This window comes from Corylus avellana, chromosome 10, assembly GCF_965113065.1.
Source record: "Corylus avellana chromosome 10, dhCorAvel1.hap1.2, whole genome shotgun sequence".
Classification (NCBI taxonomy): Eukaryota; Viridiplantae; Streptophyta; class Magnoliopsida; order Fagales; family Betulaceae; genus Corylus; species Corylus avellana.
This window is the reverse complement of record NC_142499.1, coordinates 15,340,489-15,365,842: the sequence shown is the minus strand read 5'-3', so window position 1 is coordinate 15,365,842 and position 25,354 is coordinate 15,340,489. Positions and strand designations below refer to the sequence as shown.

Sequence of the window (25,354 nt, the reverse complement as noted above, 5' to 3'; positions counted from 1 at the left end):
TTTCACCTCTCACATATTTTTTTTGTTAAATAATTTTAAGAGTCATTTATTGTCATTTTACTAACTTATGAATCTAAACATTAATTTTTTAGAAACCCAAAGATTTTGAATGATACTTGTCACTTATTGAAATAGATTGAAAGAAATTTGTGTCCTTTAACAAAAATATAATATTTTAAAAGGGCAATAATGTGAAAGCAAACTACATGAAGATCTTATTGAACAGTTTATAACGGATGAATACATAGAACTGTTATATATATAAAAAAGCCAAAGGTCTTGGATCGAGCCTTGACTCAAATTAATAAAAAAAATACGAAAGATAATCATCCTTCACCAATAATCCCTACAAGAACATGATCCGTTAACAAAATGATGGAACCGGTTTCGATCCCGGATGATGATTTCTCTATCAAATTTATCTGAAACATGTTTCATGAAACTATGACAGTCATGACAAATTCGAAGATTCTTCATGACCCTTATCGTCCTGCTATCCTTGTATCTAAGGAGTGCAAAAGCAACGGCCATTTTCTCACTGTGATAACCAACACTATGCTCCTTATCCTCTTCTTCAATATCATGCAATACATTACTTGTATAGGGAGTATAACCTCGAAGCCTTAAACTGTTGATTGTTGAAATTAAGAATGTCTTAATCTCCTCGGATTGGGGATGAGAACTGTCTCCAGAAACAAACTGGTGAATCACTTGGTCAATGTTGATTATACTGTAGCCTGGATTTTTGCTGATTCTCTTTTCCCTCATCAAATTCCTCACTCCTTCCTTCTCAACCCATCTACCAGCTACGCCATACGCGTTTGATAAGAGCACATAATCACCATCATGATAAGGGTCGAGCTCATTGATCCTCTGCTTCACTTTCTCTGCCAGCTCTAGATGGTTGTTGTTTACACAGGCTCCAAGCAGAGTTCTCCAAATCACTGAATTTGGCTTCATTGGCATTCTTTCGAGAAAGTTATAGGCCTCGTAGAGCAAGCCTGCCCGGCCGAGGAGATCAACCATGCAACCATAATGCTCAAGCAGTGGTTCCATGTCGTACTTTTTTCTTATGCTTTCAAAAACTTGCCAACCCTCTTCAACAAGACCGCCATGGCTGCAAGCAACTAAGACCCCAGTAATGGTGATATGATCCGGGAAGAAGCCGGATTTCTCCATCTCGTAGAAGACCCTCAGAGCTTCTCTGCTACGGCCATGTACTGCAAGCCCATCAATCAACGCCGTCCATGTCAATAGGTTTCTTACAGGCATTTCATCAAACACTCGAATCGATTCGTCGATGGACCCACATCTCGAATACATATCGACAAGCGCAGTACCTAGTGAAACAGAAAGCTCCAGACCGCTTCTGCGGATGAAAGTATAAACCCACTGACCCAATTCCAACGCCCCTAAGCTCGAAACCGCGGATACTACGCTGAGCATAGTAATCTCATCGAATTTTATATCCTCCGAGACGGAGAGCTGCATTTGCCGAAACAGGTCCAAGGCTTGAAACCCGAAACCGTTGTTCGCATAGCAAGCAATCATGGAAGACCACGAGACCAAGTCCCTTTGGAGCATTTCTTGGAACAGCTTAGACGCAAGCTGAATAGAACCACAGCGGCCGTAGAAGCTTATCAACGAGTTCTGAACGTAAATGTCAGAATCTAACGCAAGCTTAATGATGAGCGAGTGAAGGCCCTGACCCAGGTGGAGACGAGCGCTGGCCTTGAGAAGGAATGGGAAAGTGAAGGCGTCGGGGGAGACGCCGGCCAAGCGCATCTGAGAGAAGAGCGAAAGGGCATGGGAAGGAGAGAAGTGGGCATGGGCTCTGATGAGAGTGTTGTAGGCGAAGATGTCTGGAGAGGGAATGTGGGCAAAGAGGGAGCGTGCGTGAGATAAGCTGTGAGGGGCGGCGGTGGCGCAAGAAAGCAGGAGGCGTCGGAGATAGAGCGGGTCATCGTGAAGGCCGGTCTTGAGGAGAAGAGCGTGCAACTTGTAGAAGGCACTTGTGTCGCTTGGGACACCGGGATTTCTCATTTGCATCCTAGAAGAAAAAGGGGAGGACGAATAAGAAACAATTGAGAGAGAAAAATACATTTGGGTCAAAATTTAGTAAGTCAAATTTGAAAGGGCAAAAAAAAAAAATACAAAAATACAAAAAGGGAGGATGTCATTTAACCGACAAAGTTATTTAAAAAGCATGTCATTCTCACCTGCAAATATATATATATATATACATATATATATATGGTATTTTTTTAAATTAAGTTAGATGAATTTCCTTTAATTCAATTTGAAAAAAAAAATCTGTTCATTTAGTATTACTCTTTTTTTTTTTTTTTAGCATTGGTTGGTTTCTTGGATGTGTTTGTCATATTTTTTCCCTGCAAGAACTCGAGTATCGAATCAGGAATAGAATCACCCCTTTGATATATTCAATTTGAAAATGGAAAACAATTTGACCATTGCCTTGATATCTGTATTTGTTGGGAAATGCCTCTAAAAGAGTGGAAGCCCTTGAACTTGGTGCATTTCCTGTTTATGCAATGCGATTCGACTCCAAATTCTCAATTTCGATGCAAACATGCTACAATTTTCTAGGATGATGCTAATAGTAAAACCATCTCCTAATTGCTCTCAATCTAGTGAAAATCTCTGGTGTTTACATAATGGAGCCTGTTCCCATAAGAAGATTTTCTGTCCAGTGGATATTTCTAGATATTGTTAAAAAGTTTCCATCTAATGAAAGGAAATAAATGATAAGTAAGAAGATAATTGCTTTTGATTCTAATGTGCTTAGTATAGATGATTTTCTTAACTTATTATCTCTTTCTAGCTAAGTGTTTTGTGTTTCTCCTGTATTCCTGTATATTTAAGTTACGCCTTTAATATTTCGTGTACTAATAAAACAAAAAAAAAATTCAAGTTTCTGTTGCACTGTTACTATGGGAGATCCTAAGGCAGCCTCTCTCAACGCAAATATATTAAACAAGTTTCAACTATTTCATCTGAGACTACAGAACTAGCATGTGATTAAAAACATTTGCTTAAACCAATTTAATAATAAACCACATCTAATAGACTGCATTATAAATGCCCGACTCCCTTTCAAATATTTCCTTGACTGTGGAGGTGGAAAACTTGAAATTTTAAAATTTTTTTGGCAGGAATTTTCCCTCCAAAAATTTACGAGGCGGTTCATATTCTCGAGACTCAGTTCGCTTCGGTTTGTGCGGTTGAGTATAGTGCCACGTGTCGTTACTGATGCAGTTGTACTCTCGGTGGCCACTCGTCCATTTCTGCCTGGTTTGGTGAGGTGCATCATTTGAGGATAGTTAATGCGCGTGTTCCCAAGGTTTATCTAGGGTTTCGTGTGCCACCCTTTTTGTATACCCAACCATCTCCTTCTGTATAGTATATAACGAGGGTTTCTCCTTTACTTTACCATGTTTCCCATTTTCCTTGCAAAGTTCTTTCTTCCGAAATTCCATTTTCGTTGCTTGAGAGCTCTGCCACTTCATTTTCACTACTCTGGCTTGCTTCCCCCCTAACCACTTTTCTCAATACTACTTTTTGAGAGTAGTGTTTTTCAGAACCTCGATTGATCGGAATCATCGACTTCCTTCTTGTGAGCAATTCGTTCATCCCAACAATCCTGTACTCAGATACTTGGATCTTTTGCTTCCAATTATCGAACCAGCAGTAGATCAGTTTCGTCTGTCTGTCGTCCATCAATTGATTTACAGTGACCACCCCTGCATTCCTCGATCGCTATACCCTGAGTTCATCTACCTCATGGCCAACACCAATGGGTCGGATTCTGATGGTTTGGGTAACACTTACCCAACCTTGTGGAAATCGGAGTTGTCAAAGGCCAATGAGAGGCGGGTCAGGCTAGATTGCTATATCCCGAAGTCGATGAAACTTCGGTTTGATGACGAGAAGATTGATGACGAGAAGAAAGGTGCAGTGGTAAGCGCCAACAATCATGAAGTTTGCCTATACGAGGCCATGTTCCGAGTAGGCCTCAAGCTACCCTTCCTAAAGGTCGTTCGGGAGTTACTAAGCCAACTAAATTTGGCTCCCCATCAGATCATGCCCAATGCCTAGAGGGTGATTTCCGCTTGCGTCTTCCTTTGGCCAACAGTTCTTGGGGTTGAACACCTGCTCACGGTTCGAGAATTCTTGTGGGTGTACAGACTCCCGAAAAACCCTAGGAGCGATGCTCTTTTCAATTTCCAATCTCGCCGAGGGAGGTTTATTCAGCTGGAGAAGACTTTCACCAATAATAAACAATGGAAGAAGAAATCCTTCTTTGCGATTGGAGGATGGGAGTTTGCATCCTCAGAAAGAGTGGAAGGGCCGAGAGTGCCTCAAGAGACAAGCGTTCCTTCAACGAACGCTAATAAAGAACCCATTCTATCTGAAGAAGAGATAGAGAGGGTAAACAAAATCCTGGCTTGGGGCTCAAACACACAAGTCAGCTATGTACTATAAGAAGCTAGTTTCTTCATCCAAACTGGCTCGTTTCCTAAAATACCCCTTAAAGGGTGGCGTTGGCAGATCCAGGAAGAGGCCAGCCACCCGTAGCCATAAGGAGTCCGGTGTCTGTTACTCCGATCCCGCCGGCGGCTAATACAGGTAATGCCACCCCTCGAAAACTTGTTGTAGACAAAGGCATGGGAAAGGTAGGCGAGCCTCAGGCACAAAAAGTTTTAAGGCTGATGGACGGGCCTAAAGAGCCTGAGGTTCCCCAATTAAAGAGGAGGAAGGTGGCCGAACAACTTGGGCCCGAGGCTCATGCTGACAAGGGAAAGCCCAGCTTTGCCCAACTACTGGCTGCCAAAAGGAAGGCAGGTCCAGGGCCAATTGTGTGCCCGGTTGAGGCGTACAAGGCCCTCCTCAATGGCAAGCCTGTCGCTGCAAAGCCTCTAGCAGTAGCTCCACTTATTAACCTAACTGGTGTTGCTCCGACAACTGCCATTCATGTGGACTTAGGCCTAAACATCCAGCATATCTTGGATGATATAGCCCAAGAGTCGGAGTTAGAGAGCTCTGTGGGCATGGAATGCAATAATGTCCGGGTGAAGTCTGCAGCTGCTGAGGAGGGTGCGAGGTCTCAAACTATCGTACAGACTCCAACTCTTGAAGGTAATCGTCAAACTGAGGGCCCCGAAGCCAATGCCGCTTCTTCAAGTGGCTCGTTGGTGAGGCCTTCCGAAGTAGACTAGACTATTGGCAAGCCTCTCTCGGACTTTGGGGGCAAGCTGCTGGGGAACCCGTTCCAAGCCTTGGTGGAATTGATTCCCCAAGAGTGTTTGGCCGGTGAACATGATCATTATACCCAAGGCATGGCGGAGAGGATGAACTTCAACCAACTCGTCGTAAGTACCTCCCTTTCATTTGACTTTTATGATTTTAATTTGATTCTGACTAATGTTGAATTTCTTGTAGATTATTATGAAGTCGATAGTTCTATACTGTCACTTTAGGAAATTCTACAAGGACTTGGTTTCAAAAGCTAAGAGTTTGAAAGACTTGTTGAGTCCGAGGCTGAGAACGCCAGACTTAAAGATATCGTGGCTCAGCAAGACAAAGAACTCCTTCTCGCGGGTTAGCAGCAATCAATGATGCAAGCTGAAGTTACCGAGGCTACTACGACTATTGCTGAGGCCGACTCCAAGATCTCAGAGCTAGCTTCCGAGTTGTAGACTCTCCGAGGCGATAACAAGTGACTTCAAGAAGATTGCTCTATCGTCAAGGAGGATCTGAGCAAGCTGGGAGAGAAGCATGCTGAGGTCTTGGTGCAGTTAAAAGAAGCTCAAGCTGAAGTAGCAAGTTAGGAAGCTAAAACCGAAGAAGCACTGACGAGTTGGACAGTAGCCGAAGAGAGGCTCAAGTTCTTCAGAGGGAAACTCAGTGAAAGCAAAGCTCAACTCCAGGATGCCGAGAACCGAGCTGAGAATTACCTCAATCAACTATCTTTCACCTCGTAGACTCGGGATAATGCTTGGTTAGATAAGATCATCATCGGCTTTGAGACATTTAGAACTTGGACCAACGACCCCGCTCGTACCGTGGACCTTAACGCTATAAATTCTGAAGACATTCCATGTTATGACGAGGCTATGGAATAGCTTGTCGGACTAGGACAAAAGCAAATGCCCGATGCTATGGGGATTGGCGAGTTTGACTACAAGCCATTCGGCGACTCGGAAGTTGGATCTTCGAGTAGTGCTAAAGCCTCCAAAGGCCAAGATGGTGCCGAGACCACTCCTGTTAAGCCAGAGACTGATGCTGCTAACCCCAAGGGGGATAATTTGTAAAAACTTGTATATTTGCCTCTTGCAATTGTTTTTAAACTCTTAATGAAAAGAATTTCTTTTGTTAAACTGTTTGTTACTTCCTTTCTTTGCAATGAAAGATTGTAGGGGTGTCAAAAATTACCGGGGAACCGGAACCGGAACCGGAAAACCGGGAAACCGGGAAACCGGAAACCGGGAAACCGGGGTCCCGGTTCCGGTTCCGGTTTGAAAAATCTAAAAACCGGGTACCCCGGTTCCGGTACCGGTTTTTGGTACCCGGTTTTTACCGGGAATACCGGAACCGGGTTTTCATTTTATTTAATAATATTTATATATTATTATATTTATATATTAATATATATATTATATATATTAATATTTTTTACACTTAGGTTTAGGTTTAGGGTATTTTAAAAAATTAAATTTTTATTTCTAAGGCCCAAATAGGCAAAAATAATGATTTTTTAGGATTTTTGGACTTTTTAAGGTTTATTTTTTAATTATTTGGAATAATCACAACAAAGCCCCTTTAATTTAGACAAAGAAACTAATAGATTTTTTAAAAAATAGGCCAACTTATGAAAAAAAAATTGGCTTATTTTAGGCCTAATACCTAAAATAAGCCCAAAAATCAATTTTTTAAAAAAACCGGTTACCGGACCGGGTAATACCGGAACCGGCCGGTAACCGGGACCCCGGTTAACCGGGGTCCCGGTTCCGGTTCCGGTTTCTCAAAATTGAGAACCGGGGTACCCCGGTTCCGGTTCCGGTTTTAGGCCAAAAACCGGGAAACCGGACCGGGTTGACACCCCTAAAAGATTGTTTGTACAACCTGCTCTCCACTTGCAATTTCAGAAAATAACATAAGTTTAATGTTTATAAGAAAGATAGTCGGTTTTGATTGCCTAAACCAAGAACCTAACTTCTTTGGGCAAGTATAGACACTTGGAGAGCCCTAGAGCTCCCAAGGCTTACCCTTTTTTTAGCAATCTTTAGAAAATAATTTAAAAATTACTTGTGATTGCATGGCAGAGTGCTTTTGGCCAAGTGCTTGACCTCTAAGAGTACCTAGGAACTTTCTCCCTAAGGAGTTTTCGTTCTAGGCTTTCTCCGAGTTTGTCTAACCACTAAACATTCCTGCATGGAGGCTTTTATGTTCGAGACAGGTTTAACCCTTGAACATTCCTACTTGGAGGCTTTTATGTCCGCAACGGGTTAAGTATGAAAAGCGCTTTGGCGTTGTATTTTTCGAACATTTCCTTAGGAAAGTGCCTTGGGTATGCCTCACCGAGTTATTCTCGAGAGATTGCCTCGGCTGCATTTCACTAAGGGTCCAGCCTTAGAATTATCCTGCGTGGAGGCTTTTTAATTCTTAGTCAGGCTGCGTTTGGAGAGCGCCTCTTCGGCTGTGTCTCGCAAACGTCCTTGGGAAAGCCTCTTCAACTGTATTTCCCGAGGCGGATTTTTTGTTTATATAGCCTCTTTGGCTGTAAATACATAAGGCTTTGAAAGTTACTGTAACTTCAGGAGATTCTTTTATTTATTGAAATGAAAATTACAAAGTAAAAATGCATCTTCTTACCAAAATTACAATGATTCAGACAAAATACCTTCTAAGGTGTTTGACATTCCATGGCCTGGGGAGTGTTTTTCCCTCAGAATCTTCGAGATGATATGCTCCCATTCTTTGGCACTCGATCACCTTATAGGGTCCTTCCCAATTGGGAGCTAGCTTCGCTTCAGCTGGATCTATGGTAGCGATAATAACTTTTCGCAAAACCAGATCTCCTACTTTGAAGCTTTGGTGCTTGACCCTCTTGTTGAAATACCGAGCCACTCTTTCCTGGTATTCTGACATGGTGACTTTGGCCTGATCCCATTTCTCCTATAGTAAAGCAAGATGTAGTTGGAGGCCTTCATCATTGGTCTTAGGCCGAAAGGTCTCTACTCGGTAACTTCCCGATCCCACCTCGACTAGAGTGACTGCCTTGGTTCCGAAGGCTAACTTATACAGAGTTTCCTCGGTTGGAATCCTTCAAGTAGTTCGGTATGCCCATAGGACTTCTTGAAGATCTTTGGCCCAATCTCCATTGCGATCACCAAGCTTTTTCTTCAAAATTTTGAAGACTATCTCGTTGGTGATTTCTACTTGCCAGTTTACCTTGGGATGCCCCAGAGATGAGAAGTAGTTTCTTATGTGGAGCTTGGCACACCATTCTCGAAATGAATTGCAGTCAAATTGGTTTCTATTGTCCGTGATGAATGCATGTGGAATGCCATAACGGCAAATAACATGCTTCCATAGGAACCGTTCTATACTTTTTGCTGTGATGTTCACTAGGGCCTCCATTTCTACCCATTTAGTGAAGTAATCCACAGTTCCCAACTGTGAACCGAACACCCCCCTTTCCGCGAGGTAACAGTCCCACTATATTCACCCCCCATTGCGAGAAGGGCTAGGGTGAGGAAATTGAGCTTAACTCCTCAGGGGGTTGTTTGGAAATGTTGGCAAAGCGCTGGCACTTGTCGCAATTTTTGACCGTCATGACTGAGTCCCGACTCATGTTCGGCCAATAGAATCCAGCATGGACAACTTTGTGATGTACGAATTTAATTGTACTCGCAAGCGCACAAGTCATGTACAGTAAAGTGTGTGTGCAAGTGCGAGGTCAAATCCACAGGGAGTCGTGTTTGCAAAAATTAATTTTCTAATTTAAACCAATTTTATCTTAACCTAGTTCCAAATTTCGTATTTTTGTCGTACAAAAACATAAACTGAACTAAATGATTTGAAAACAATTAATGAAAAAGTACTAAGGTTATCTAAATCCGCCTCGCCAAATCAAACAATATGTTCTTGCATTTTATGCATACAATAGACAACCAAAAAGTTTATACATTATTCAAAAGTCGTAAACACACATATTAAATCATTCAATGAATCCATCTGTTAGTACTATACCTACCATATATGCAAAAGAAAAAAAAAATGAAGATAAAAATCAAATATTTAAAACAATATATATATATATATATATATATATATATATATATATATATATATATATATATATATATATGAAAATGACAAGGAAAATAAGAACGAGCCAATTGCTCAGGGGTTTGAGAAAGATCTTCTGAAGAAAACAGATATTGAGAAAAGGGAAGAGTAACCCAGGGAAAAGGGTTATTGACAGGATGGGAACTAGGTTCCGTCAGCAGAGCCATAGGCCCAGGTTTATATTGGCAAAAGGCAGAAGATTCTGACTTGGCAAATTGAGAATGCATTTGGGGGAGATTAGCAGGATGGGAATGAAAGGAATCAAGGGGAATAGAGGGTCTAGGCTTCAAAACAGTATTAACCTTTTCCTTTCCCTTTTTCCTGGCCATTGTGGCTCTGTAAGAATTCACGGGTAAGAAAATCAGGTATTGAATTGTTTGAACCCTTGATATATTCAATGTCAAAATCAAAAACACTTATATATATATATATATATATATATATATATATATATATATATATATATATATATATTCAAAATATCAGTAAAAAATGACAAATTCTTCAAAGGATGTTCAGGGATCCAATGAAAATGACAAGGAAAGTAAGAATGAGCCAGTTGCTTTGGGTTTGAGATTGATCTTCAGAAGAGAATAAATATTGAGAAAAGGGGAGAGTAACCCAAGGAAAGGAAATATTGACAGGAGGACTAGGTTCCGTCGGAGGAGCCATAGAACTTGCTGTTGTTATGAACTGTGAACTGTGAACCAGCCGTTAATGGAATGGTAGCAGTTCTTTTTCGTCGGAACTCTTGGGAAATCCGATGCCGTTATGGGCCAAAACTGAGGACAGAGAAATTTAGCTATTAAGGGGCCATTGGTTCACAAATCTTCAATCCCTGGGTAGGGATAGTAGTCGACTGCCTCAACTTAATATCCAACCTATTAACATCAATTTCAAATTTTAAAGCAAAATGTATTTGAATATTAACACCAAATTTAACAGTTGAAACACCAATCTCGTCAACAGAGAATGAATAAAGCAAAGCAAGGAAAGACATTCCAAGAATTACCCTTTCACTCATATTTTTGACAAGAACAGTAGGAATATGAAAATGAATATTATCATAACAGACATAAGCATTATTCAATTCAAAATCAATGTGCAATTTGTTTCCACTTGCAGAGTCAAGTTTCTGAGTGGATTTTTCAAAATATTTGCTAGGAATAAATCCTTCTTGAATACAATTCAAATCAAAACCAGAATCAATTAAAGCAAAGACATCAAAAGCATAATCAGGGGAAATGGTAATTCTGACTTTTGAATACCATCTGGGAGGAACAATTTTACTGATCATACTGACAATCTTATCTTCATTGGACAAAGATTTATGACTGGATTCAGCCTCATCATTATGCTCAGTTGTTTCGTTATCAGAAGCACTTCCAAGAAAACATTGGTTAAGATTTAAAGCAAAAGCTTTTGTTGTAAATCTTTATTCTCAGTATTAACATTTTGCAAGGCAATTTGCAAGTTAACAATATCTTTCTTGATGATACTAATCTCATGCTGCAAATTTGAGATAGTAACTACCTTGGATTTTTGTTTTGAAAATCGTTTCAAGGTATCTTCAAGAGAGATTTTAGTGCCAACAGGTTTTTCAACATCTTTGGTCATGAGTTTCTTAAGTTTTTTAAGATACTCTTCTTTTAAATCAGGATTATCAATTTTTGAAATCAGGGTAAGAAATAAATCTTCTTGTTCTTCTGATTTGGTCAGAACAGAACAAGTTTTTGTATTGCAGCAAGATTCAGTACAACCAAAATTGACACAATTTGCAGAAATGTCAAAGGCAAAGTGATAATCAGAATCAGAGGAAGATAAAAAAATCATTATCAGAAGAATAATCAGAAAAGGCATTGTTTTAAAAAATTCTAAAGATTTTTTGCTTATCATCGTCATTGATGCTTAAAGCATTAATCTCTTTTTTAATCTTTTTGGGAGGTTTTGGGCACTTGTCAGCATAGTGTCCTGTTTCTCCGCAATTGAAACATTTATTTTTAGAAAAATATTTTTCAAATTTAGATTCTTTATTCTTTTTAGGAGGTTTTGAAAATTTAGGTTTATTAAATTTTCTTTTCTTGTGGCTATTGTAATATGGAGGGGGTGATTTTATGAAAGCTTTCTATTTTTTCCTTTGCGTTCTGGAGGGAGCAATAGGAGGTAATCCAAACTGTTCACTGAAATTTCTCATTTAGTTTATGTGTCAAAATGTGGAGATCTAATTCTTTTGTTAGCTCTAATTCCAGTTTACCACCTAACGTGGTTAATTTTGAACAATATTCTGTTGAAAGTGATAATAATTTCTGTTTTGATAAATGGAACATCCCTAAGCTTGACGCTAAGGATGTTTACACTACTTCTTGGTTTAAATCTTCTTTTAAATCTGAATATTCTGTCAAAACTGTTGAACAAACCTTTGCTATTACCGGCAAAGATCAAACTATTACCTTGTTTAACAAGAAATTCATTAACGATTCTCTTGCTAAAGGTTATAAGTTTTTGCATATTGGTTCTGTTCAAGTTGCTGTCAAGCCATTGACTCGACTTGGTATTCATGCTTCTGTTTTGTTATGCTTGCGTGACGCAAGATTTGTTGATTTTTCGTACTAGTATTCTTGGTATGATTCAGTCTTCTCTGTTTAATGGCCCTGTCAATTTTGATGTTTTTCCCAATATTTCTCTTGCTTTGAATGATATTCATATTCTTAAAGCATTGACGCTAAATATTTTGACTTCTAGTTATAATATGGAAGAAGGTAGCAGACCTCTTGCTATCATCTACCATATTTATTATAAATTGATGAAGACAAATCTAGATCCACAAGCTGTGATCAAGAATCCAGGTGAATCTACTTTGTTAATTCAAAGTTCTACTCAGAATGCTCATATCAAAACTCCAAAAATGATTCGTTGGGATGAGATTGACCTCCCCAACGAGTGGCTTTTGGAAGGTGTTACAAAACCTTCTCGAGTAGTAAATGATGCCTCTAATCTTGATTACTATATATATATATATACCTGATCGATGCGGAGCTAGAAGGTCGGCGATGGACACTGTGAGAGGCTGGCCGGAGCTGCGGTCGCCGGTGGTGAGAGGTACGTACGGTAGGTTTTTTGGGTTAGGGAAAAAAGAAGAGAGAAATTGCTCGCCTCCAACCTGTCTCTACCGTGAAGGTGTATGTAGAGAAGGAGAAGATCGAAATGAGGGAGGAGCGCAAGGGAGGAAGCTATGGCACGGGGGAGGAAGAAAGAATGGCCGGAGGAGAAAAAGAGAAGAAGGAAGAAGGAGTGCAAGGCGGGGGAAGGGAAGAAAAAATAGGAGGGAAAGAAGAGGAAGTGCGGGCCAGCTGCTAGGCGCACGTTCCCAATGCCCATTGGTGACATGTGTCCAACTGGCATGTCACCAATGGGGTGACGTGTGCCACGTCACCTTTTAGTGACATGGCAGTTATGCCACATCACTAATACGTTAATTTAAAAAAAAAAAAAAAATTGTACAATATTTCCCACCCCTGGTATATAGACATAATTGCATCTATTAATACTCAAAATGAAACCACATTTTAATTTTATTCTTATATTCCTACAGTAGAAATTAAAATGTGATCGCGTACATTTTTTTTGTGAGATATATAAGTATAAAAGATAGCTAGCCATAACTTTCCGTTAAAAATAAATGAAAGGTTACAAATTATAACATTATCATTGTACATGAATAATATTAACTATATTACGTAGAATTCATATTAACTATATTAAGTAGTTTGGATTCTGATTCTTAGTTACCAGAACCTGTTTTGAATGTACTGTACATTAATACATACAATCAATAGAGATCTTTTAATTGTATGAAGTGTCCAAGTTTGTGTGTGTATATATATATATATATAAAGTTACTATATGACAGCAGACTTCATCACACAAGTTTTTTCACTTTTTGATAGATGTAAAGATTCAGGATATATATCCACGTGGATATATATTGACGTAGAGGGATATATTCATTCGATGGCATAGTTTTTTGATAACGCGCGTATTTCTTTTACAATTGTAAAAAAACTTAGGGTAAAGGCCTTCTTTTGATGTTTTAGGCCTACTAGTTTGGTATTTCCTTTTAAGCTCTCTCAATCTATTGCACGCATGCATGCAATATGTCTCATAGGTTTTTGAAAACCTTAGTTTTGTAAACCTTAATTAGTCGGCCCTATAGCTTTTCTAATTTTTCTGAATTTTATTTCTTTTTATATTCAAACCTTAATTAGTCTGTTTATAAGAAGAGGAAGATGATCTAGGGTTGAGCTCATAATTAATATCTTTGATATAAATGCTATTCTAATTTTCTTTTTTCCTTTTATATTATAAAAAAAAAATTCAATATAAATAATAAATATATATGAGTCATGCTAATATTCGTGAATGTTAAACGAGCAAGCCGAGTTTTATACAAGTAAGTATCGATCGTTCATTATTTGAGTTAATTAGTTTCGTGTCCACGAACAGATCATTTATATAAGATAGTCAAGCAAGAGCAAGCCGAGCGGGCTCAATGGAATTAATTAAGTAATTAATTAAATATAGTGATGTGTCGATTTTGACACTTCACCCCTTTGGTAACATGTCAATGTGACACATCACTCGTTAGGGTAACGTGCCAAACTGACACGTTACCAAAGGGTAACGTGTCACATTGACACGTCAATTTTTTGGTAATGTGTCAACGTTGAACGTTGCCAAAGTGACACGTCACCAAAGGGTAACGTGCCAGGAAAATGCTAAAGGCCCAACTATTTTGCCCAACTTGGGGCCAACATTTGCCTTATTTTTTAATTTTAAAAAATAACAAAAATAAAAAATAAAAAAAGTTTCTGAAGCAATAATTTTTATTTTGGTTATTATTATTATTATTATTATTATTATTATTTTGGTATTCGTTAAAAAAATAAAAACTGTATTTTGCTTCAGGAAATTTTTCCTTCTTTTTTAATTTAAAAAATTAAAAATTAAAAAAGTTTCTGAAGCAATAATTTTTATTTTGGTCCTTCTATTATTTGGTATTTTTTTTTAAAAAAAAAAAATTCTTCATAATAATGACCATTTTTTTAAAAAAAAAAATTGATCATTATTACGAATAAAAATACAATTTTTATTTATTTATTTTTAAATATCAAATAAAAGAATAACTAAAATAAAAATTATTGCTTCAGAAACTTTTTTAATTTTTAATTTTTTTTAAAAAAAATTAAAAAATAAGAAAAAAGTTGGCCTCAAATTGGTGCTATATCATTCCTTAACGTGCCAAAGTGACACGTTACCAAAGGAGTGACATGTCACTTTGGCACGTTACCCTTTGGTAACGTGTTAATGTGACACGTCATCAATTGGTGACGTGTCACTTTGGCACGTTACCAAATAGTAAAGTGCCAAAGTGACACGTCACCCACGGATGACGTGTTAAAAGTGACACGTCATAAATAACTTTAATTTCATTTTTTTTTTTTGAATTAGTAACGTGCTAATTGTTGACACATAACCCTTTGGTGACACATCAAATTTGACACGTCACCAAATGGTGATGTGTCAAATTTGACACGTTACTAAAGACTTTAGTAATGTGTTGGAAACTAACATGTCAACATTTTGTGACGTGGCAAAAATCCGTGCACTGTAGACATGTCACCAATCCTGCATTTTTTTTTTTTTTTAAATAGTGAATCCTTCTGATACACCGACCTCTTTGTAGAGTAATTCTCATTTGTCGAGTGTGGATTTTAAGTGTATTGGAGCTTTAGTTTTTGAGCAGTTTTCTTTTTACTATTCTTTGTACTCCATCTTTTGATAGTAAATTTTCTTAAATCTCAATATCGTGTGTGATTGACTTGCTTTTACTATGTTCTTTTCAAAAAAAAATTTCGGATGTGGAAATTATTTTGTCACAAAAAATTGGTATAAGAGATCGGTTTTTTTTTTTTTTTTCTTCGGGTTGACTATTACATAATTTAAAGTAAAAACGTTTTGATGGTTTTTCTGGTTTATAGCATTGCGTGGCCAAGACGAGTAAGGTCTAGGCATTCCTTGATGGCTGTGACTTCTCTAAGGGAGCCCTTCCAAAAATGATTAAGTCATCCCCCAACATAGGGTGAGATATGGAAGGGAAATTACAGCTTAATTTGATTCACTGGATGGAACCCCTTTCTTCTTCTCTTAAGAGGGCCAGGGATGGAACTTTGCACCAAGGATGAAAAGGAGAGCGATCGAGCTAGGATCCCCTTATTTTAGACCCCAAAAAAAAAGGAAGAAAAAAGATGAAAGCCCATTTCATTCTGTCGAAGGCTTTTTCAATATAGTGACCAAAAGGCCACCACGACCTTTCCTGAAAAGCTTGTTGGGATAATTATGAAGACACCGTTGCAAAAGCTAATAGGCCTAATTTAAGATGAATTAATAAGTTAATCCACTTCGATCGCAATACCTCTGTACTATATTGATGGACTTAGAGCATGTTTGAGATTGTGTTTGAGAAATAGAGCTTTTAAGTAAAAAAAAAAAAATGATTATTGGCAAAAGTTTCATTTTTAAGCTTTTGTCAAATTGCGTTTTGACCATTTTTTTACTTTTTCACCCTTAAAAGCGCTTTCATTTTTATTTTTTGTTACGCGGGAATGCTATATAGAGTAATTTGTTACTTTCGAAAGATTAGAACATTATTTGTCATAATTTCAAATTGAAAAATGTTAGGCTTACGAACAAATTTTACAAAAAAAATAAAAAATAAAAATAAAAATTACAACATGATGTAGCATAATATAATTGAGTTTTTCAAAAATTAATTTATCTCTTTTCCAATCATGTTGTGACACATTATGTTGTAACAATTTTTTTTGTAAGCCTAACATTCCTCTATAGATATTTTATACTAGTTGACGTGACGTGATATTACACTTAACACCTATTTACCACTTTTATTTTACATAAGTCGACATGGCGTGTGAATAATGTTACTCTTCGCACTCATTTTACAAATAACTTCCTTGTATCCACTTGAAAAAAAAAAAAAAAAAAAAAAAAAAAAAAAAAAAAGCCACTTAAACATAACACAATTAACAATTAGTATAAAATGAGTGGAAAATGCATCATTTTTGTATTTTATGAGTAATGCTACACTTTTTTTTGTTTTTTTAAGTGACAATTAGAAGATGGTTTATCTATATGTGTGTGTGAGAGAGAGAGAGAGAGTTCAGTGTTGAACTCATTAGTAGCCCAATTTTCAAATTCTTTTTTAGTGTTAATGTAGTATAAAGGCATGTTACATAATCATCTTTTAACCTTCTTTTTTTTAAGAAATTTAATAGATTAGTCATTCGAGTTGTAAACTTATATAAGCCTCATACAAATTTAATAGTGGATTCATCAATTTACTATATAGATAGTCGAAATATGATTATTTTTTTCTAAATTAATAATGAATTTGCATAGGCAAATAACTATATTTAAGAAACTATATAAGGAATTATTTTGTCACCCATTACATCATCTACAAGTTTATTTTCCAAGTTTCATGTTCAATAGATTCATCATTCGTTTTTAAGAAGTAGTTTAATCGGCTGGGACTACGCCTCGTAAAACGGAGGTCACTAGTTCGAACCCACCTCCCCCTCTTGTGCGGACATGTCAAAATAAATAAATAAATAATTAACCATTCAATTTTTGTCCCGTCTATTTCTCTGGTGTTTTTTTAGTTTTAGATTCTCACGTTCACACGCGGACCCTGAACCCCGGAAATTTTCCGTTTTTGTTAATTATACCATCTCCAAAAGCCCAGCTCTCGTATATTTTCATCTATATATATATATATAACCAGAGACCCCCCTTTTTTCAAACATCCTCAACAGACATTCACTGCCCCCATCCCACCGGCCACTGCGTTTCTTAAAACTCTGTCTTCAAAATATGAAGAACATCATGAAGAATCCAGCTGCCTTTATATCAAGCTTTTTAATCTTCCTAGTTCTTTTCTCATGTTTAACATCAACCACAGCTGAAGAAGTTGGTATATATATACATGTCTGTACCTTGTTTTTTGTTTTTGTTTTTTTCGAATTTCGTTTTATTAATATGTGAATCATGTGGTGCAGAGAATGAGAGAGAATTTGATTATGCAGAAGGGAGCGAGAAGGGGCCACTTCATTGGGGAGAAATCCATGAAGAATGGGCGTCTTGCAAGAATGGAAGCATGCAATCTCCCATAGATATGTCAAGTGAGAGAGTCAAATTGATTCCCAAGTTAGGGAAGCTCAAGAGGAATTACAGGTCTTGCAATGCCACTGTCAATAACAGGGGCCATGACATTTCTGTAAGGAATTCATGCAAAACTGCATAACTTTTTTTGAATTTTTTTTATGATTTCATGACTTTGCCATTACCTTCACACATGAAGCTATGGTTTGAACTTGATTGATTTCTGTTTTTGATAATGATTTTAATCTTCCTGCTTATATGCTTTTCTCCTTTCTATGCTTCTGTTCCCAATTATTTCTTATCAGCACTTCTCTGTCCAAATTCCAGAAAAAGAAAATTAATCCTCATTAGAACATCTTCAATGGGTTCGCCATTTTGTCTTAATTAATAGCTAAAATGGCTAACTATTCCACTAAAAACCACCAATAATGCTATATATACTCACTTTCATATTTTCACTTTCATACATGATGTGGGTTTTTTTGACATGTCCTCACAAGAGGGGAGGGAGGAAGAATTCGAACTAGTAACCTCCACTTTATTAGGCGTGATCCCAGTTGATTGAGCTTCCTCTTAGAAACATACATGATGTGGGTTTAAAATTACTATTAAATTTCAACGGCGATTTTAAAAACTAAATCAGGAAATGTGTTAACACGACCTGAACTCAACACAAAACATAATAGATATCATTCTTTGACATAACCCATGAACTCAACATAAACTAATACAAAATTAGAAAGTTAAGGTTTAAAATTTTAACCCATTTAATTAAATGGATTGAATTAGAGTTGATTGATATAGTCTTACATCTATACATTGACACAACAGAACAACACGAAAATATGAATTACCACGCCCTAGTGTGAACCATATTCACATGTGCATACATTTTTTTCATTAGATTCTTTCTCCATCTCTCTTTCTCGAAGGGTTTTCTTTTCTTCTTCTTTTTATATATTTCTCTCTTTCCAACCAAGAACATGCACGCATTTCTTTTATAATTGATTCAATTCATTGCCTCCTCCAAAAGACGGGCATGCATTCATATTAGAATCTCAAAGTCGGCCACGTACCCGCCTGTGGAGATTTTGTTTCTAATACATTATATATTTATATGTCAATGGGTGCAGGTACATTGGATAGGTGATCATGCAGGATCAATACAGATCAACGGCACTGATTACTTTCTCAAGCAAGGCCACTGGCACTCCCCTTCTGAGCATTCCATCAATGGCAGGAGGTCTCTCTCTCTATAATAATAATAATAATAATAATAATAATAATAATAGATACTTTTGAACAACTTGGATATAAAAATGATTTGTTTAATTGTTAGGTATGACTTGGAGCTGCATATGGTACACGAAACCTTGAACCCAGGTGTAAAAAACATTGCTGTGGTTGGACTCCTCTACAAGATTGGCCCGCCCGATTCTTTCCTCTCGAAGGTGCAAACCCCGCCACCCTCCAATAATTTTGAATTAATGTTATCTTTTTCCCTTTATTTTTCCTAACCCCAGGTGTTTCTTTTTATTAAATTAAATTAATAAAAAAATTAATCTGTTGATTTAGCAAAATGATGCATTTAGTTGGGACTGACTGGCGTTAAACATTTGGGAGAAAATATAACGATAGGGGTTAATTTCTCTTTTAGATTGACACATGGAGTAAAAATTGAAAAAAAAAAAAAATAATAATAATAATAATAATAAAATAAATAAAAAAATTTTTTAAAAAAAAATTTGTTTTAGCGCGTTGACTCAGATATTTATAAAATAATTACCCAATAATAAATAAATAAACAAATTCCATTGCGTTACCAAATAAAAAAAGGTTGTTAGGACGTACAGCTCTTCCCAAGCACCTAAACAAAAGCAAAACATTGTCAGCACGGTCTTACTTTACTATTTTTTTTCTTGTCATCTATTAGCTCATTTTAAATTGTTAAACGTTGTTTAAAAATGGTAATTTTAAGAGGTGCAATTTAGGCTTGTTTGGAATTGTGTTTGTGGACCTCAAAAGTGCATTTAACAACATAAAAGCTCATTTGAAAAAAAAAAAAGAAAAAAAAAAGTGCTTTTAAAGGTCAAAAAGCCTAAAAATTGTCAAAACGCACTTTTAGCAAAAACTTAAAAATGAAGCTTTTACCCAAAAGTGTTTTTTTTTTTTTTTTACCTAAAAGCTCTATTTCTCAAACGCAATCCCAAACAGACCCTAAGCATTTTGTAAAATTATAATTCACAGTTTACCTTTTAAAATCATGTGTTTTTTTAAAATGCATTCCTTTATCTTTGATTAAAAAAAAGCATATTTTCTACATTTTTAAGTTCATAATTTTTTACAAACGTACTCATTGTTGAAAAATAATATCACATTGTCAGTGGACACCTTGGGCATGTTATAAAAGAATGGGCAAACATTTTTTTTATAGAACCAGTTTTATGAGATGTATTAGGCCCACAAATTTCTTCATGGTATCTAACCTTGATAGGTCTAGTTGGTAATAAAGATAGAGCCTACACAGAACGAATGGAGATCACACTCTTTACCTCGTGACAAGGACTATGAAAAATACTAGCCTACACGTGAAGGATGATGTTGAGGAATAATCTCACATTGTCTGTGAACAAGACCTTAGGCATGTTTATAAGAAATGGACAACCCTCTCGTATAGAACCAGTTTTATGAGATGATGAGTTAGGCCCACAAATTTCTTTATGGTATCAGAGCCTACAACAAGACGACCGAGGCTCACACTCCGTACCCCATGACAAGGACCAAAAAAAATACTAGTCTGCACATGAGAAAGGGTGTTGAGGAATAATCGCACATTGTCTGTGAACAAGACCTTGGGCATGTTTATAAGAAATGGGCAGCCCACTCCTATATAACTGGTTTTATGAAATGAGTTAAGTCCACAAATTTTTTCCCTCATAAGAGATATATTTTCTGCAATTTAATTTAAAATTACACTTTTAATATGCAAAACAATTTAAAATAAAATTGTTGTCTAACATGTTATTAATTTGGAATTTCAGTTGATGAGAAACGTACATTCCATGATTGATAAAGAGGATCATAGGAAGATGGGGGTGATTGATCCTGCAGAAATCAAGATGGGTGGCAAGAAGTACTACAGATACATTGGCTCACTCACTATTCCTCCATGCACTGAAGGCATTATTTGGACTATCAATAAAAAGGTACGTATACTCCCTCCTGTTAAACATATATACTCGTTCATAATCGGCGTATAACAGTCTACTAAATGATATTATTCTATTTAAAAACTGTTTGCAGATAAGCACAGTCTCAAGAGAGCAAGTGAAGTTACTTAGAGAGGCGGTCCATGACGTAAGTAACAAAACTTTGCTCTTTTATAATTTATGGCAGAAATCAAATGAAAAGAAATCTGTTTATTCTTGAAGCTTTTCTAATTATAATTAGTTTCATGATTTACTAAATTGCAGTATGCTGAGAGGAATGCAAGACCATTTCAACAACTCAATCATCGTGAGATCCAGCTCTTTGGCCCAAAACCATAGATCTAGCTAGCAGCTTCTAATGATGTTTTATCATGTAGATCCTCAGACAGCTTCCACTTGCTAGATTCTTTTTCATACATTTTATGATGTAAAAGTTTTTAGGAAACATTTTTATCGTACAATATCATCAACAACTTTAGTTTTATGTTGGTCGGTTGATGGAACCACACCATGCCTACTCCTCAAACCATCACAGTTACTGCTATCACCGAAAGTGAACACAGACATTGTAGTCAACTCATCCTTACTTAATTGGTGCAAAATCTTCATTATTGTAACGTGACTTGTCGTCTTTATCTCCTAGTGGATCCACCAGCATTGATAGAGATTTCCCTTTGGCTCACGTTTTTCACTCTCCCCCTGTTGCCTCTGAAATTTTTCGGTGTCATGTGTGATTGGCTTGCTTTTATTCTGTTCTTTTCAATTTTTTTGCAATGAGGAAATTATTTTGTCACAACAAATTAGTATAAGAGATTTGGTCTTCTTTTTTTTTTTGGGGGGGGGGGGTGGATGATGCTCAAGTTAATCCACTCAATCGCAATACCTCTATAGTCTATACTATATTGATTGACTTAATTGCAGTATGCTGAGTTGAATGCAGGACCCATTGCAGCCTCACAATGGCTGAGAAGTCCCTTCCTTTATGGTTGAGAAAGAAGTTATTCCACTCTTGTTATTTCACCTTCAACATATTTTGTCCTCCGAAATGATAATTTACTACCTCAACCAACAAATAAGCAGCTCACCAGAGCAAATATTTCAGAGGTAGTGAACATAGAAAGAAAAGAAGAGAAGAGAAAGTGAATACTCCCACTCTTCCCCCAATGAGACTGTTGAGCATGAATCTTGAGGTAGAGATACCTCTGATCACCTACCAATAAGTCTGTCATCTCGCCATCTCAGCAATCCTTGATGAGCATGAAGCAGGCCCTCCTCGCGTCCGCCTTGTGTTGTAGGATTTGCATTCTAAGCACTTGTGCGCCAAAATGTGGAAATTCACCTCAGATGTTTTCCCACAGTCGTTGCAGAGGATCCAAACCTAAACGAAAATGAGACGGAAAATTCAGGATATTCCATAGTTTGATCAACCTAGTTTCACAAATCATTCCCACATTGATCAAAATATGTCTTACCATCTTATTTTGATACATCTGAGGCATAGGTGTTGATGCAACCTGAGTTTTGTTTTCAAAAAAAGTTAGTATGCATAAGGGATCAGTTTTTCTACAAGTATATAAGTACCCAGCAAACCAATACCTAACTCTTTTGGGTCATCATAGAAGCACATCATATGACTTTTTTGTAAAGTTAGAATCAGCATGCTATTGATTTACCTCCTGATCAAGTTTTTCCCACACGCGAGACATATCACAATAGGATTTTGAGCAAACAGGGCATGAGTACCTGTAAAAAGTTCATCCTATTTGAGAAAAAAAAGCAGCACCAAAGTTTCACAAATAATCAACATAAGTCAACAGCTTCCTTTATTTTCTAAAGAACTTACTGGTAATGCCGTTCCATCTCTTTCACACATTCCAAATGTATGGTGTGTCCACAACGCAAAACCGTAATGTCTTTCATGGTATCAAACAGAAACTGCACAAGGAAGCAGAATGCATCACTGTACATCCGAAATGGAGCTTTTTCAATTCCTACTTAAATATTTCATTCTCCTAAATTTACCTCAAAGCAAACCGGGCAATTGTGGTGCATTGCTTTTTCAACACAACTGTGTGAATCTTTCAACATTGTTGGATAGCAACATCCTGATACAATGAAAATTTCCAATCTTATTATCCAAATAAGAACAAACGATACAATTTCTAAGGAAACGAATTAGGAATTCAAAATCTTACCACATGTATTACAGTGGAAAAAGTTCTCCTTGCCTCCAGTTCTGCAATATCAAATTCAACTAAAGTAAGATGCATATCTTAGGAGTTACACCGGAGGCGAGATAATGAAAGTAAAAGGAAGAAAAATTTGAAGAAGGTTTTAACCTGCATATACCACATTCATCACAATGGTATTGCTTCTTTGAAACCTGGCAAAAGAAAAAAAAAAATTCGATTCACAAGCTTACAAACGGGCATGAGCTTTTTAAAGAAAATGAACTAAGAGGCTTACATCGTCATCAAAGAACTTGCATTTGTCACAAAAGTATTTCCCCATGCAAACCCCACATTGAATGCACTTCTGTTGAACCTGATAGGAAATCAAAGAGAAAGCAAAACCATTATTATTATCCAAATAGAATCACAACCCTATCATGAAGTTCTGGAGACATACATCTTGCTCTGTACCACACAAGGAGCAGATTACCTGAAACACAGATAAATAGCAGAAAATTTACTGAATCAGTACTATTATTTGTTTATGATATTATTCAAGAGCACTAGAGATGAAGATAAAAAGGGGATTTGCGTAGCCCATTATTAAATTTAAAAAATAAAAAACTAAAAACAAATGATACGTGCTGATTCTTATCAGTAAAGTCTGAATCTTTTGATAGAACGCCCGGACAACATTTTAGATAGTCACAACAAAAACAAGATGAACAAATCCATGTACAGAACGACCCCACAAAATCGAAAGTCATTTTTTCCAGCTTTCGATTCCTTGGAATATCCGGTTTACCAGTAGAATTTAAAGAAGCATATTTATTCCACGCCAAAAATACCTGCCAAAAAGATTTGAGTGAGAGATACACTAACCCTTTTCAAATCATGGCGAGGAACGTCGTGGCGATCGAAAGGATCGACTTCCATTGAATTCTGATCCAAAACCATCAAAAGGAAGACTATTCACCTACTTAGTTTTCTAAAAAACTCATCTGACAAAAAAATTCTAGCAACTTGAAAAATAAATGAAGAAAAAGTGACCCAAACCTTAGATTCGTTATGGCAATGCCTACAATCGAATATCTCATCGCAACAAGGTGCTCTGATCTTGCATCTCCGTCTATAATGCATGCACCTTCATTTTTTTTAACACAAAAACCGAAAAAATGGTTCAAAAACAGCAGAGAGTAGTATAATTTTATAAAACAAAAAGCCTTCAACAAATAATCACAAATTGGAAAACAAAACAAACGAGGACATACCCGAAATGGTCAGATTCCAGCTCCACATTACCCTCATCTTCCTTATGATAATTTTCATTAGAGGACATCTGGGGCTCCAAAATGCTCTCCATTCTCTCAGTTTCTGTGTTTGATTTTCTCTAAAACTTACCGGGTGAAAGCAAAATTAGAAGAGAGAGTTCTGAGAAGAAAAAACGCACCCCAACGAAACGGCTAAATTGTGGGGGGAGAGATTTTAATGCGAATGGAAATACAAGCATTCAGGCTGCAAGATGGAACTTGCACATGGTGCGGAGCAGAGAAGAAGAAGCAAAGAAAAGAAGAACCTGCTTGCAATCCACAACTATATATATATATATATATATATATATATATATTATATAACTCAGAACTAAGCTGAAATACCATTTCCACCCCTTTCTCTTAGATCTATTTCCTTTTATACCGCGGCGACCCAATTATTTGTCTCACTTCTAAAAGGGAAGGGGCTGATGGATTTATTGATCAATTGTTTTTTTTTTTCTTTTTTTTGAAAAAACAATATAGCTTTTGATTAACACTAATTACACGATTTAACTTTTAAAAATTCTATGAGTAGCATAATTCTAAAAGGATTATAGTTTAAGTTCTTTAATAACCCCATACTAAAAGAAATAAATAAAAAGTAGGCGAATGATTTATTTGTTAATATATTTTGGAAGATGTTTTCTTGTTTTTAATTTGAGAAAGTGATTTAATGTGACATTTATAAAAATATTTTGTATTTTTTTTTTTAAAGTTCATATTGTGTTTGAGAAGAGAAAACAAAAGACGAAACAAAAATTTTAATAAATAAGTATGTTGTTCCTTAAAGACCCATCTAGACACCAAAACTCTTTTCATATGAATGGCAAATAATGAATTGATAACCAATTGGCTTACTCGTGTATAAAAATCTTAGCAGAGACATAAGTATAATATGGATGCTAACGATAAACGGTTTTTGTTTTTCATAATAAAGTAGTGCGTATACAATTTATAAGTGAATGATTTTCTTAGTATCATGTTACAATTTATTTTTGAGAAATACTACTGTCAAACACGTCATGTATGATTATAACGGTCTACGAAATAA

At 36.5% G+C, this 25,354-nt stretch overlaps 3 protein-coding genes and 1 pseudogene across 3 annotated transcripts; 2 read left to right on the top strand and 2 right to left on the bottom strand.

Annotated features, from left to right (window-relative positions):
• Positions 1–291: 291 nt before the first annotated feature.
• LOC132162358 (pentatricopeptide repeat-containing protein At4g21065 pseudogene) lies at positions 292–3,738 on the bottom strand (annotated as a pseudogene).
• Positions 3,739–3,958: 220 nt separating this feature from the next.
• Positions 3,959–6,318, top strand: LOC132161898 (uncharacterized). The gene is made up of 2 exons (XM_059572117.2): positions 3,959–5,390; positions 5,461–6,318. Exon 1 carries the CDS (start codon positions 4,686–4,688, stop codon positions 5,235–5,237), a length of 552 nt encoding a protein of 183 aa, XP_059428100.2. The 5' UTR covers positions 3,959–4,685; the 3' UTR covers positions 5,238–5,390; positions 5,461–6,318.
• An 11,004-nt stretch (positions 6,319–17,322) lies between these two features.
• Positions 17,323–21,630, top strand: LOC132162357 (alpha carbonic anhydrase 7-like). The gene is made up of 7 exons (XM_059572598.2): positions 17,323–17,422; positions 17,508–17,725; positions 18,744–18,853; positions 18,950–19,061; positions 20,652–20,816; positions 20,914–20,967; positions 21,084–21,630. Exons 1-7 carry the CDS (start codon positions 17,323–17,325, stop codon positions 21,156–21,158), a joined length of 834 nt encoding a protein of 277 aa, XP_059428581.2. The 3' UTR covers positions 21,159–21,630.
• Positions 21,631–21,689: 59 nt separating this feature from the next.
• LOC132191770 (E3 ubiquitin-protein ligase RZFP34-like) lies at positions 21,690–24,566 on the bottom strand. Its single transcript, XM_059606861.2, has 12 exons — positions 24,262–24,566; positions 24,047–24,134; positions 23,873–23,932; positions 23,448–23,480; positions 23,286–23,363; positions 23,159–23,202; positions 23,015–23,055; positions 22,842–22,924; positions 22,663–22,754; positions 22,493–22,562; positions 22,292–22,333; positions 21,690–22,197 (listed from the first exon to the last, which is right to left on the bottom strand). The coding sequence occupies exons 1-12, from the start codon at positions 24,351–24,353 to the stop codon at positions 22,045–22,047; spliced, it is 876 nt and encodes a 291-aa protein (XP_059462844.1). The 5' UTR covers positions 24,354–24,566; the 3' UTR covers positions 21,690–22,044.
• Positions 24,567–25,354: the final 788 nt, after the last annotated feature.